A 16,002-nucleotide genomic window follows, 5' to 3' on the forward strand; every position below is an offset into this window, starting at 1 on the left:
ACCTCTGTGTACCAAACATGGCGCTATGCGCCCCCTCGTGGATAAAATACAACAACGTCAAATTAACAAAGTTATCTAAACTAATTTGCTCATATTCTATTTATCTCATTTGTCTTATCTGTTTTTATGTACAGCATTGTTTTCCATTTTCTTGAAACACCAAAGTGACCTTTTGAAAATATATTTGTGAATAATATAATATCAATTTGTGGTCAGTACACAGCCAATGTAAACATCATTATTGTACATACAATAGAGTTTTGAAAATAGGAACTGGATTATGTTTTGCACCATCAAGGTGTGACAGCAAAATAAGATTAGGCCTACATGGTTTCAAATAAAATAAAAACGTTTGCTTTTGTTGTGTCCTTGTTGACCTTGGGTGTGACAACCATCCAATTTATGACACAAATCTGCTGAAAGTTACCATTACATATTTAACACACAACACAAACTATATTCATTTAAAGTAGGCCTACCGACAAATGCACTTTTCACATGATAGTACAGATAGTACTTTCGTGAATTCAGAAATGTCTTTATTAAAATTACAATATTTATATTACATTCACATTTTTAAATAATAAATGGCAGAATTATGTGTGCCTAATTTTGTTCATGTTATGCCAGATATCACACCATGGATTAAATTATTATCTTTGACAGAAAAATGAGAATCCTCCGATGCAGGTAACATTACTTTACTGTGAATCTGGAGGAATTTATAGAAGACTCAGATGATACATATACATGCTGTTCTAGTCGGCTGACACTTTAAAAACAGAACTTAAAACCTCTTTCTTTCAATTCTCCTCTTCCATTCACACGTAACTGTATCACATGCAGACCATATGACAATCATGCCCTCTGATTAGTCATTTCTCCTTTTCACTTGTGAATAATCAGTCAAAGTCATGTAAGTCAATCACTGTCAATTATCCAACATGGAGATGGCCTCAGGCCCGTCTACCTGATCTGCAGATTGCCTGGCATGTCTCTTATGCATGTATACTTGCTCTGTTTCTTTAAGACAGAATGAGTTGTGTGTCTGTGCACCTACAGTATGGTAGGCTACAGGCCTTTAAAAGGGCCAAGCTTGGCTGCGGCACTGCCTCTTTCTGTTTTTCCTCAGGGCACCAATTTGGTGGATCTATTGTAGAGTGCCGGCCTGTTCAAAAGCGTTTATCTTTTGTCTATGTGCCACACCGCAAACGGCATCCTGTTGGCTGCAACACATGACTGACACAGAGGGTTTGGACATTCTCTCTGAACTAAGAGAGCAAATTATATTGGTGTTTTCTGATTATTTACATTATAGTCTTGACTAAACTGTTCTTACTGCTCTTTACCATTGTGTTCTCTCCTCTTTTGCTGACTTTTGTGGTCATCATAAATGGGGGCTTTAATTGTGATTTGTGAACCTGGTGTAAGTCTTATATTTGTCAGGTTTTAGCAGAGATAAATACCCTAGTTTTGATGCATGGTTTGTACAGAAACCTGTAGGTTATTCTGTATTTTTTGTTATATTCTTTCTACAATGTTGAGGAACCAAAACCAAAACTGGTCAGATCAAGTGACTTTATCTACTGGGGAAATCCAGTAGATGTAAGCAATATGCTTCCTCAGTCGTTTGTCAGGTTTGTCAGCTGTTATTTGTGGATATTGTCCATGTGGTTAGTAGTTGTCTTGGGGGGCACCGCATGCTTCCCCAGTGCAGGCAAGCTACAATTCAGTACATTGTAGGTGTGCAAGTACAGTATGCCACAACTGGTTGCCCATCAGTTCACATAATGAAGATTAGGATTGATCATTGAGGTAACCATTTATGGTTGCTTATTTGTAGTTGCAAATTGTAGCCTACATATCTATCAAAATGATTAAACACAAAAAAGCTTAGTTGAGAGCTTATTTAATTATTGTGCCAAAGGCCCCTGTCTGCCCGCCTGCCACAGAAGTGTCATGCAAGTTCAATGAAAAATATTCTCTGCTTTCACAAGAACAATAGGCTACACTAATCTACACTGAGTCGCTGACTTTAATTTATGACTTTGACTTTTGACTTCATTTACATACACACCTGTCTCCAACTGCCTCAGCAGCCCAGCCGTTATTCACGCGAGGCAAAGCCAGCTTCTCCAATCAATGAGCCACTGTAAAACTGGACTCTTTCTATTAATTCACTGCCAGTTTGTAACCAATGTTACTTGTTATTGATTCAGTGTTTTATTCCTAGGCTTTTAAGACTTTTAAGACTTTTGGCACTATCTTGGGTGCACCTTACCCTTTATCCCTAAACGTCTTTGCCATATTTTACTATTTTAAAATAGTTCAACTAGCCGATCTCCATCAAAATAGTAGAAAATGGCAAATACGTTTAGGGATAAGGGGTAAGGGTGGTGCAAGATATAGCAGTATTATAGAATTATTTGCAGGATCATATCTGCCGATACCGATTCTGACCGATTCCGATATTATGCAGAGGACCATGATGGAAAAAGCCTAGGCCCTAGGGGCGTCTTGGACCAAAGCCTGTTAATAAAGTCTATACTCTTTTCCAAGTGTCTGTTTTCACAACTGAATAACCACTGAATGAGATGAGTACACAAATTAGACTAGAGGTACTAGGCACTTTTGATTTATACTGATTTGTTTGTTTGGCCGATATATTCCGATTATGCTACCGATTATATTGTGCATCCCTAATAAAAAGTAGTTTATTAACATATTTCAGTATATGTAAACCCTCTCTGCTCAGTCTGCTGCCAACTCCTCCTACTATTCTAACATAATCAGAGCTAGAGAAGGCAACACCAGAGCCTTCTTCTCCAGTGAACCATCTACACTACAGCCACCCAGCACCCTCTCTGTACCTACAGCTGGTCTCATCTGACCTTCCATCACAAAGCTTTCCATCACTAATTATTTAAAGGTTGGTAGATATATTTCATAAGATCATGTCAGCAGTTTATGAATTTTGTTTATCAAATGAAGCTATGCCAGTTAATATGTGATAATACTGTGTTTATGATGAGTCAGAGCTTTATGGAATGTTAATATCCCTTGCATGATTTATCGTACCGTAACCACTGCCTGACAAAATTGCATCAGGAGTCAGGAGACCACGATGTATGTAGAAATGAGAAAAGCATATAGTAATTTGCATATTCACTATAGACAGTACATCTGTAGATCGATTGATAGACTGTACACGTCTAGAGACCCAGAGCAGGTGTTTAGAGGCAGAATATAAATCTATTTTTATTCTCATTCATGTTGGTTGTTTGGTTCTCTTGGCCCTACTTACTATGGCAACTCTCCTTGATTGATAGATTAATTTTTTTATTCACAGTATGCAGAATGGGTACATTTCAAACGAAAGCACAAGTCAATACAAAAACTGTTACTGTGTGGACGACACCATGATAAAGCATTACACTTGTTTACAACAGGGTCCACCATTTTCAATTCATCAGAACATTAAACAAATATACAAAATATATAAAAACAGGAAATCGTGATCATATAAACAAAGTAAAAACAGGGGAAAACAAGTACAGTATGGGGGAAAATGGGATGTGGGGGTGGACTCAGACTATAAGGGGGAGGCGTCATAAGGCGCTGAGTGAGTTAATTATGGGGCCAGTTTGAATTGCAGCCGTCCGTAGGTGCTCTGTGAGAGTGGTTTTGAAGGAGTCAAGGGTTGTTTGAGGCGAATCTGGGTTGGTGCATGGGTATCTATGTAGCAAATCTTTTAGAACAGACCCATTGCAAGATGGTGTACTCTGTCATCAACCCTAAGCCATTCCAGCCTATCAAAATGGGCAAGGGTGAGGTGGTTTCGGGGAGTGAGGCCAAGTAGTAGCCTGACCAGAGTTTCATGCTATGTCACCTGAAGTGGGTCAGGGTAGGTCAGGGTGGTTGTCCAATGAGATTGTGTGATGTCACATCAGGTCCCCAGATTCTGAACTTGTAGAAATTGGGTTGATGAGTCATGACCTAAATTCATTTTGGCATTGTCTTTGAAGAAATTCTCTACTGGTTTGTCAACAACATTGAACTGAATAGAATTGCATTATGTTGAAATGTGGTCCATTAAAGTTTGCTGTAACTTCAACTCCCTTGGTGATAACTGATTATTCTTCCTATATTTTCCCACCAGCTATGAATGTCACCCCCCAAAATGATGGATATGACTACTATGACAATACAACTGATGATTATGACAACTTCTCTTTGCTCTTCAACTCCACTCTGACTGAGTGGTGTGAAGCTGGCGAGTATGAGCTGGCCATCAAGGCCTTCCAGTCGTGCACCTTGTTCCTGGCCTTCCCGCTGGGTGTGGTGGGAAACTCCCTGGTGATCGCCACGTTCACTCTCTACCGCCGTCTCTCAGTTCGCTCAATGACCGATGTGTTCCGCTTCCACCTGGCGCTGGCCGACCTCCTGCTGCTCCTCACGCTCCCGCTCCAAGCCATCGACACTCACCTGGGCTGGATCTTCACCGATCCTCTCTGCAAGGCTACACGCGCCTGTTACGCCATCAACACGTACAGTGGACTGCTGCTTCTGGCTTGCATTGGTATTGACCGCTATGTGGTGGTAACGCGGGCCCAGAAGGCAGTTAGGCTCCGTAACCAGACGCTGACGGCGGGCAAACTTGTCTGTTTGGGGGTGTGGCTGATCGCCCTGATCCTCAGTCTGCCTGAGATCCTGTTCTCTGGTGTGTCAGGTTCAGGGACTGATGCAAATTGTGGATTCAAAATGTGGGACACAATGTATCAAAATGGTGGGTCACAATGGCCACGATGGATCAAAATTGCCACCTATGGAGGCCTCATCATTGTCTTCAGCCTGTCCTTAGTAGTTATGATCATATGCTACTCCGTAATTGGTCTAGTCCTCTGCAAGGGACATGGCCGTGGCAGTGGTTCGAAGCACTGTCATAGCATACAGCTGATGATGTTGCTGGTGTTGGTATTCCTGGTGTTCCAGCTGCCCTACACCGTGGTGCTGGCACGCAAGATGGCCGGCCACTTCTGTGGCCCCGTGTGGGAGTACGTGACCTGCACCTTAGCCTATACCCGCTGCTGCCTCAATCCCATCCTGTATGCCTTAGTTGGCGTACGATTCCGCAATGACGTCCTTAAGTTTTTCCACAATGCCAGCTGCCCGTGTGGACTCCCTCGGGCGTGGCGAGAAGAGAGTTGTAGTCTGCGTATGGTTCCGCAACAACATCCAAAAGTGGCTCAGGAGGTAGAGCAGTCATTTGGGAACCAGAGGATTCCTGGTTCAAACCCTGGCTCCTCTTTGCTTAGTGTCGAACTGTCATGACTCGTTGAGCAAGAGGCAACGCCTAATCCTCCCTGGGTGCTGTAGTTGCCTACTGCTCCTGATAATTAGAAAGGGTTAAATGCTGAAGATAAATTGTACATGTGGAGAATGTACTCAACAGCTCAACATAAGGGTTAGGATATAATGGCTTGGGAAATAATTTGGGCTGAAGATGTCAAATTGATGTACAGTAGGCTATAGATCAAATAATTGACTATCCGTTGCAAATATTAACTTTTTCATGTTCAATGTTTGTAGTTAATGCTGTTTAATGCTGTTTTTATCTACAGTCTCCTATTTTAATAAATACGGTTTCATTTTTGGTCTAGTGGTTAAGATATTGGACTTTCACACAGGAGTTACATATACTTTGATGGGGAAACATGCAAAATAACTCAACGTGGGTCTGATTCTCTCCATTGTTCACAATCACATTATTATCAACATAACTCTGGATGTGTCAAATAAGGTGTTCCCATAATACACCTATCACTAAAGGTTTGAAAACACACACACACACACACACACACACACACACACACACACACACACACACACACACACACACACACACACACACACACACACACACACACTGCTGTCCTTTTTCTGGTGGTGGTTTAGTTTGCAGTGTTATGTTACTGGTACTATAACGCCTCTGACCACTAGATGGCACACTACTAATGCAGACTCTTGCAGAGTACTGCAATCACATTTCGACGGTTGGTATCCAATGAACAACAAATGTCTGTCAGTCTATAATAATCATAGAGACTCTATGATAGAGTTATATAATATAACATAATATCACAATAATTAGTAGTTGACTCCAAATTAGCATTAGTTTCATCATGAACTTAAATGTGATGTGACATGTGAGTGATATTCAGGCCCCATGTGCGCTAAGAAGACGGGAGGTGCAAAAGGCTCACAAGACACACGTGTACAAGACTCGATTTCTGACACAATTAACTCGCTTAGTAGGAATGATGAGTGAAAGTGGGTAAGTTTATAGCATCAACTAGTCCTACTAGTAGGCCTACTTAGTGTCTATACTCTTCTGTAGTAGCTGAACCGAAACATGACTGTGACCATGGCTATGTCTAGAATAGCGTTGATCAGTGTCTGCTGCTGTAGCAGCAGAGCCTATGCTATGCAGTTGTCAAATTCCAAATTCACTAAGAACTTCTTAATTCCCATTACATGTACATTAACTTAAATGATAGAGTGCCATGTGTGCTGTGTCCATTCATGCAGTTACGTAACTGCGTGAATGGATACAGGCACAGACAGACGAATAGGATATGTTTAAGCAAACTCGCTGTTGACCAAAGTTACCTCACTAAAGATGTGTGCTACATTACTGCATGGTAGCGTGCATTTTAATGTCTTTGTGCTGCTGACCAGGTGTGTCCAGACCTCGGGTATCAACATAACACTCATTATTTATTGACCAGCTGAGGTAATACACCTTCCAGTAACACCCTGTTCATTCTGTTTCTATATATTGGCTTGCTAGTATGAGTAATGTAAAAGACAAGTAGCAATACCATTACCACTGTAGAAATACTTGTTAAATGACTCCTGTAACCTATTATAAAAATGGTAGCCTACCTGCAGAGTAAAAGTACAAAGTATATTGGCATCAAAATATAGCCTACGGACGGTACAAACAAGTAGGCATACTAAAATTGTTCAAAAACCTTTTCAAAACAATTGCAGATCTGCAAGCTCACAATGCATTGTGAACTTGCAGATCAGGTAAATTAGCATTACTGTAAGTGGTTAATGTATGTTTCGTAGGATAATAATATTCCAAATCTGCAAAGTAACTCGTAACTAAAGCTGTCAAATAATTGTAGTGGAGTAAAAAATATTTGCCTCAGAGATGGGGGGGGGGGGGGGGGGGGGGGAGATGCTATAGGCCTATAGTAGTTGAGTAAATTTACATCATTTACTTTCCACCACTGACTCCAAACAAGGCTGTCTGTCATCCATGTGTACCAGACAACCTACAGTATGACTCTGATTAAGGGTATGATCCGGTTTTCAGCCAAAGTGCATAAGCTCACCTCATTATGAGGACAGTGTGAGGTGTTGTGTGGGTTGTTATGGAGAAGCAATGAGCTTATTTGGAAATAAAGGGACTTTGGCACAGCGTGATCTGGCTGTACAAGTTGCAGGATGGTGGCAGTTTTTTAATTATAGTTATTTGAAACTCCAGCCTGAAGATTTTGGTTTATTTAATTTAGAAGTGCCTACTGAAAATGAACAGAACGAGTCGGATGTCATTAAGCCTCAAAAGGTGAAATATACATGGTTTTAATTACAGTGGAAAAAAAGGCTATCTTCACTTATCAGTGGTAGGAATTTTCATTTTACAGTTAAATCATAGTCATGTTAATAGTTTTAGTGATCCTGTATACGTTGCACCTTGTAAATAAAAAGGTATAATTTCATTGTCCAAGATGCTCCGGGTGTTTTATTCCCTGTCTGTAATATGTATATGATTATTGTAGTTTAGTGGGAATTAAAGTATTCTTCCTTAGGCGCCATCTCTCTTTTCTCTCCTTATCTGTACAGTAACTACATGGATTTGAACCCACGGGTCTCCTGCAGCAGGGGAAGTCAAACATCTGCTGTGCAACCGAAGGGGAAATCCCTGTTGGCCAGGGGAGATTGTGCTGCAAAACCACTGCACTCTTCTCTAGTAGCAGTTGAACAGGTTGCGTATACAGTACATGTACATGGCAGCATTAGGACCCAGAGAGCACCCATCTCCCCCTGTTCAGATCTGTTCAACACAAGCTGCTGGTAGAACTAATGCTGCCGCTGCCACTTCTCTGCCTCTGTTTCTGTTTTGGATACACAGAGAGAAGCTGATCACTGGATATACACCAACATTACTCTTCTGTTGTGTTTCTCGTGCTCTGGCAATGGCAGCCAAAGGACCAGTGACTCCCAGCATCCAACCTACGTTTCAGCAGGGGGAGGACTTCCATAGATTACCTGCAAGCCGGCACAAGTCTCTTCACCTATGGCCACTGCAGCTGTGGGACTAGGCGACACTGTCTCAGAGTTTTCTCCTCTAGTTTGCTGGGAAACTTGGAAGCATTACCTGTTGTCAATGTTTTTGTTTTGTATTCCTACTTCTGTTTTCTCTCTGTCTCAGAGTTCCTTTTTTTCCTTTTCTTCTTAACCTGTGTTCAGCTGTCATTCTGTCTGTCACTCTGCTTCTTATGACTTACCTAAACATCCCAGTTTAGGGAACCTTAACCTTAACCTTAGCCTGAAGGTCCACGGCCTGTGGTCATGGAAATAGCCACACATCACAGGTCAGCACCACATAGACCCTTGCCTTTCAGTTCACATAAGTAGACATACTTTGTTGGATTACAGAGGCACCGCAAGGTTTCTAGAAGTGTCTTAAACTAAGCGTGGATTTACAGTGCAGCTTTTGGGTGCCGTGTGGAAGTACTTGTGGATCACTTGTAGGGTCCATCGGGGAGACCGCCATGGGGAACGCAGCAGGAGGCCCTGAAGTGCCTCCCGGGAAGGAGGGCTCCATGGTACCCCAGAAACAGTCTGTGGGGCCCAAGCTCCCCGTGCCCCCAGAACAGGAGCTGGAGGAACGTTTCAGTGCCGTGCTGGTGAGTTATGTTTTACGCACACGTGCACACACACACACACACACACACACACACACACACACACACACACACACACACACACACACACACACACACACACACACACACACACACAGTGTAGCAAGTCAGCCCACACCTTTGCCTGATTTATAATTAGTCTTGTGCCAGTGTCAATGTGGGACTCCTAAGGCAGGTATACTTTCACTAATCTGAGACCCCATCGTCAAAAAATAAAGGAAAAACAACGCCCTCTTTTCCTTGAAATGACAAGGAACAACAGTCTGTCTTGAGAGACTAGACTTTCACAAACATCCACCAAAGGAGAGATACCAAACCATACTAAGTCTTGACAAATGAATCTATGACAAACTACTGACACAGGCAAAGAATGCAGTATGTGTTAGATAATGTGTTGGTCTTGGTCCTCGGATATAGCCAGGTACACTGTACACTGTGGAAAGATACATAAATACATACATACATATATATATACTGGTTTGATTTGAATACACAGTGCAGGCTTGTTGTGCAGTGTCAGTGTGTTATATGTGGGGAGGGGGGGGGGGGGAGGTTGTAAATAATTGAAGGTATTTTCTGACTTCTGGAAAAGTTTGCGGAGGTGGCAAAAGCATAAATAAAATAAAATAAACATTGGAGAAAGTGCTTGTTTGACGAGTTGGCCACCAATATAAAACATATATAAAATATAGGAGGCTTGGGGAAAGGTAGGTATGACGAGTCATATTTCCCTTCCCTCAGAAACTGCTGTTGAATTACCCTTGAGCAAGGCATTTAACCTTGTCCTGTTTCACTGGACATGGTCATTAGTCAAGAGAATGTGTTTTTACTATGGAGCTAATGGAGCTAATAGATGCAGAGCTGTATCTCAATTGCCATGCGAGTAATGTTTTGCAGAAAAAACAAATGTATCTCCGCAGATACATTGTATTATTACAAAGTTCAGCTGGTCTGAGTCTTCCTCATTCTGCTCCTGCCGCCAACAAGAATTCTACGATGACAGAATTCAGGACGGGTTGGCATTCCTCGACCCTAACTTGATTTTCTCGTTAGCGCCGTCCCTGCATGCTTACTTGTCCTCTGTTTCAGCATGGTCCTGGACGATGACTGTCGTGTTGAGCTCATGCTTGAGTGTTGACGGTATGTTTGCGGCTGTGCTCACTATGTTTGATATGCGGTCACACAACTCTCAAGTCTCATCAGTAACATAAAAACATTCCTAGTTTTATTCTCAACTTTTTTAGTGTTCATACCCACAGCCTTTTTATACAGGGCAGAGATGAAATGTTTTTGTAATCGTCATGGGGGCCCGCCATTTTAGTTCCACACTAAACCCAAGCGTTTAGGTTCTAAACACTTATTTGTAACACTTTTTAAACGTGTCAGTGTTTAGATTATAATCAGAAGAGCATGTTTAAGGTCCAATTCCTCATGGGGGCCCTGCCCCCCCGGCCCCAACAGACTCTACGACCGCTGATACAGGGTGTGCAGTACTATGAAAAAAGGGAGGTATATCAATGTATGGGCGGAGAGAACAGATCAGTGTACCAAAATAGTGCACGGAGAAGCTAGAAAAAGAAGGACAAAAGTACCACAGATATGGGTACATTGGGTAGTCGTGTGGCAGCTAGGGCTCAGTCCGATGGCCTGGCTGTGGAAACTGTCCCTTAGCTAGACTGTTTGTGTGCCATTTGATACTAATCGGTATCGCCTCGCCTGTCAGGCGGTAGTGTGAACAGATTGTGGCTGGGGTAGTTTAGCGTCCTTAATAATCTGTTTTGGCTCTGCCATGCAACGCTTGGTGCATACTGTATGTCCTACTGTAGAGCTCACCTCCAACGATGTGTCTGTAGTCTGTAATGCTCTGCAACTGAGGGTGTTACACAGTTCTGCTGCTTGTCAGGATGCTCTTGATGGTGCAATTGTAGTCAGTGATCATTCAAAATGAGAAAAAGAGGTTGCGCATCAGCAATGGTTTTCTGTGGCGTGCTAGACCCTAACTCAACATAAAAAAGTAGGAATTTTAAAAAATCCAAAAAGGTAGCACATCCAAAAATGTAATTGTGTGTGTGTGCGTGTCCTGTGAAAATTTAAATGAACTTCTACCCTGCAACATCACGAGCTAAATCAACATTTAGCCTAGATGTGCAATGCATAGTGATACTAATTATAGTGATACTCATTTTGTAACATGTCAGTTCTAATGGCCTATTCAAATGGGTTGAGCCTGACAGGAGAGGAAGATTTTAAGAGTCTTTGACGTATAGCTCCTGGCCATTGTCTCCCTGCCCAGAACACTGAATCTCCATTCCCATACTCAAAACCAATGTGCAGCATATCTTCTCTTATTTCAGCTCTAGCACCATTTATCTTCACTATATCACCATGCCACGGCATTGAACCAAACACAGATCATCTCCTCCCATCCTCTGCACATCTTCTGCTGACTCTGCATAGCAAATCTCCTGTGAGCCACAGGGAGATGCTACTCAACCTGCATACAAACCAGTTGGCTGCTTCTGTACATACTGTATGTACGGTATGCACCTCTGTAGGGCCGGTGGGATGATGACCCATGGGATGATGAGGCTATGTGGAGGCGGGCTTTAAAATCTATTTGTCTCATTTGGCACCTGTTTTCATAGTGTGGCTTTGTGAGTTATTGTGGGCTACCGAATATATATGATTTAAATTCAGATTGTGTCCGTATGTAGAAAACAAACAAAAAAAACACTTTTCTGCAGTTAGGTCCGCAAACCTCTCGAAGTTTCTGGCCAGGTCATTGATTTGACGAGTGACTTTGCTGGTTTTAAACCTGAATCCAGTGATCTAGTGAGGCGCATACAATGCATTCTTTAATATACCTGTTGGTCGGTGGAGTTTTTCCATCGACTTGGAGGGCAAAGCGAGAGAAGTGTATCAGAGTTTCACATGTCCTCCTCACGATATAATGGGATTTAGATTACAATCAATGAATCTGCCCTTTAACCTTCGTCTAGCTCATTTAATTTGTTACTGTGTAGGAACATAATTCAGTCAGACAACTCAAGGAGGATGTAATATATATATTTATTGAATATAAGATAATCAATACTTACTTACTTATGCCTATCGCTCCTTTTTATGGAGCATAGGCCGTCGACTACAGTTCGCCAGACTCCTCTATCCTGGGCCTTCTTTTCCAGCTGTTTCCATGTCAGTCCACACTGTTTGATGTCAGTCTCAAGGTCCCTGCGCCAGGTGTTCTTCGGCCTCCCTCTCTTTCTTTTGCCTTGTGGGTTCCATGTAAGGGCTTGTCTCGCGATGCTGGTATTGGGCTTCCGGAGTGTGTGGCCTATCCATCCCCACCTTCTTCTCTTTATCTCCTCTTCCACCGGTGGTAGACTCGCTCTCTGCCAGAGGTCGTTATTGCTGATGGTGTCTGGCCAGCGGATGCTCAGGATTCTCCTCAGGCAGCTGTTGATGAAAGTTTGCACCTTCACTGTTGTTGCCTTTGTTGTCCTCCACGTCTCTGATCCGTACAATAGTACTGGCTTGACATTTGAGCTGAAGAGTCTGAGCTTTGTCCGCTGGCTTATTTGTTTGGAGCTCCAAATGGTCTTAAGTTGGATGAATGCGCCTCTTGCCTTGCCGATTCTGGCTCTGACGTCTGCATCCGTGCCGCCCTGACTGTCTATGACACTGCCTAAGTATGTGAAGGCTTTTACTTCCTCAAGTGGTGTTCCCTCTAGTGTCACTGGATCTCTGAGTGTTGTGTTGACCTTGAGGACTTTTGTCTTTCCTTTATGGATGGTGAGGCCAAAAAAAAAAGATAATCAATGCAATATATTTATTATGGTTTGGCGATGTATTGGATCTGCTTTTTAGGTACTCAGGTCAAGCGCATCAGTCCCGAACATAGGGACTCCGAATCCCCCGTACCTAAAACAGTAGATCCAAAACGACAGGTGGTAGTTGGGGTGGAGGTTGGTGAGCACTTTGTATAGTATACAGCAGCGCATAGTATACAATAAAGCAGCAGCAAGCAAGCAAGCAGGAGGATGAATGCAAAACCTTCGGTTAAAGTAGCCGGTATGAGATTGGGTGAGCGTGTGATTGGCTGGGTGAATCATGTGGATGAGAGCCTGATGCTGCGGTGGCCCAATTAACGGCCGGCGCGCTGACTGAGGTTCCCTGACTGAACTTGCTCTGCGCATGTCTACGACAGGCGCAAATGCTCATTTGTATCCCAGGTTTCAAGTCCAGTTGGATGGGTGTGCCAAGAGATGCCGTTGACACCATATAGCTGGCAGAATGGGAAGACTGAATAATATTGGTTGTATAAAATACCATAAAAGGTCAGAAAGGTTAAGTGTGAGATTAGACCAGTGCTGGTATATGAGAAAGGTGGGGTGAAAAAGGCAGGATGCATACTGCTCCAGAATCATTGAATGTATATGTTCTGTTGAGGCCTGGTGGTTGAGAAAGTCATGGCAGATGATGAATTAGTCCAATTCAAATACTTGAATGACCACACAGTCAACGCTGTGGTAGAATTTGCTTTCGGTACAGCGCGGCATTGAGTTTCGGCATCAACCCATTCTGGGCGGGAACCCCCTTTTGGTGTTGTTATGTTATGCTTTAGCTATTGAAAAATAGCAGATCTACAAGCTCATAGCGCGTCACCGAGTGGCGCGCTACGAGCTTGTAGGTCTGCTATTTTTGAAAAATAGAAGAACGACTGACATAGAAACATAGCTTTTTCAGAAAACTGTCAGGATATAGAAGACATTTTTTTAATCTGACCTCAGGTCAAAATGGGTTAAACATGGGACCCATCCTCACCATGTTGGACACAGCACACAGTAGTACCCACAGTGAATGTATAGTTACTCCATCAATGAACCATTCAGCCCTCATGACTCGACGGAAGCATTGTCTTGCTGGTATTGTCTGCTTGTATGAGGATAGAATGGAATGGCACTTTGGATTATAGATTGGTATGCGCCTAAAGTAAACCATGCCTGGAAAAGACGCATCTCAGCGTAAAGGGAAACACTCACACTGTTGACGTGCATTTCGTTTCATTGTTGATGATTATCATTGTGTCAGTGTTCCAGTGATCCATTTTGCAGGCTAGCACTGGCATTCCTAAACTAATAGAAGCTATCGTCTATATGACCATCATTACATCAACCTGATTCTGAACCTGATAGTCTGTCACACAGACTATTATTATAAATCAGGTGCGTAGGCCAGTGGACATCAATGAAAGGAATGAAACTATGTGGATGTTGAAATGGTGCAGGAGTGTGCTAGTGCTACAATGGATTGTCCTTTTCCTGCCAGACGTAATTCTACCATCCTTTGTAGTTCGTCACATTCACATGTGGTACTGATATTTTGGGCAATGAGATGACATTACATTACTAATAGACTATTTTAACCATCACCTCCATTAGCATTTCACATTTCATCAATATTGTCAAGTAACGGTAATCAGTCTATGGGCTCCATTTTTGTCGCCGCCTTTACCCGTGACGCGGCCCGCAAGTCAACTGCTGCCCGAAAATTACGAATATAGGAGCTTGCTCTGTCCCTTAATGATATTTTGGTCCAGCGTCACCCTCTATCTATTTTGCCGACGCCGGTATTTGCGCCTAGAGGTGTGGTCATTGCTATTTTGGTCACACACATTTGGGAAAGCGATAGCCGTATGCCGTATGCGAAATCTGTATGCCAGCAGCCAAATGAGTGGAGTAGGCTGCTTCATCTCTCCTTATTCTCCTATTGCATCTCTTTGTAATTGTCCTATAATCAGCAGAAGTGAGTGCATGCCTGCCACTTCCTTGTGTCCATTGTGTTTATATAATTGTATAGTCAAAGAAGTTTTGTGCCAGGCATTGTGCGGCGTGCGTGATTCCATTTGCTCGTTTAGTTCATCAGCAAATGGCGTTTAATCCGATTTACCGAACTTTCCTTTTCGGAGCAAGGCAGCAGCACATCACTCTTCCATGGGCTATAGACTGTAAGGCTATGAAGCAATATAGAACTGGGCATAACGGGCAACGGATATGTGCGTGCGTGCGTCCACATTAGTGTGAGAGGTTAAATCGATAGGATCTAATTACTGTAGGAATTAGTGCATGCTGTATTCCATTTCCTTTCACCAGCTTATGCTGTATCAGAGATTTCTTAGTGCTAACAAAGGCTGGCACTTGATTGCAAAAGTGGCCAAATCTTTTTTTTTCCAATGGTACCTTTTCCTCACAGTGACGTCTGTACATAGCATTTGATACTGATCAGCAGCAACCATCAAACTTCAACTTCCATGTGGAAAAAATCCTCATAACTCAGAATAACGAACTCTGTGCCTGGTAGAATGAACCTGAGATATCGATCATATCGAAGTGTTACTGTTTTTGTAAAAGTTAATTGTAAAAGTATCAATAATGCAATGTAGAACTACTCCGTTACAATCTACTTTAGTAAAAGTACAAAAGTATTGCAATCAAAATGTACTTAAAGTACCAAAAGTAGAAAGTACTCACTATGCTGAATGTCCCATTTAAAGTTTTCAAATTTATAAAAATATTTTGAAAATGGCTGATCTGCAAGCTCACAATGCGCCGCATCATGACACATTGTGAGCTTGTAGATCGCTATTTTGAAATGGCTGTAATGTATTAGGGCTAAAGTGGTTACTGTATGTTTTGTAATATTAATCATAGTAACTAGTAACTAAAGTTTTTAATAAACCAGCTCTTTGTAACACAGCAGTATTCGCTGTAAACAGATCTGGTTCATCCTCTGTTGCAAGATGGTCCAGTCAGCTGTTTCCATTCTAACCAGTGCCTATTGATTCACCAGCATCATTTATCAAGGCTGATTTATCAAAGCCATTGATTCGCCATGTCACGTGTTACTAGCCACTGTTAGTCCCGTTATTCGGCATGGAGCTGATAATACTACAGTCTTTGTAGATAATTGCATAAGGTATTTGTCATATATCTTAATACGTGAA

General features: G+C 42.3%; 2 protein-coding genes across 3 annotated transcripts in view; both read left to right on the plus strand.

Moving 5' to 3' along the window:
• Nucleotides 1-4,161: 4,161 nt before the first annotated feature.
• On the plus strand, nt 4,162-5,331 carry ccr10 (chemokine (C-C motif) receptor 10; the record flags this gene model as incomplete). The annotated part of the gene is made up of 1 exon (XM_080789994.1): nt 4,162-5,331. One exon carries the CDS (start codon nt 4,162-4,164, stop codon nt 5,329-5,331), a length of 1,170 nt encoding a protein of 389 aa, XP_080646120.1.
• Nucleotides 5,332-8,134: 2,803 nt separating this feature from the next.
• fmnl1b (formin-like 1b) overlaps nt 8,135-16,002 on the plus strand; it is a 35,643-nt gene continuing 27,775 nt past the window's right edge. The window contains exon 1 of one of the 2 annotated variants that reach the window (XM_080789480.1): nt 8,135-8,981. In XM_080789480.1, coding sequence (XP_080645606.1) covers nt 8,847-8,981 — 135 coding nt within the window. In that variant the 5' untranslated portion in view covers nt 8,135-8,846. The remainder of the gene's footprint in view (nt 8,982-16,002) is intronic. The other variant, XM_080789481.1, reaches the window with a different exon arrangement.

Source organism: Protomyctophum bolini (assembly GCF_963924005.1).
Source record: "Protomyctophum bolini genome assembly, chromosome: 18".
Classification (NCBI taxonomy): domain Eukaryota; kingdom Metazoa; phylum Chordata; class Actinopteri; order Myctophiformes; family Myctophidae; genus Protomyctophum; species Protomyctophum bolini.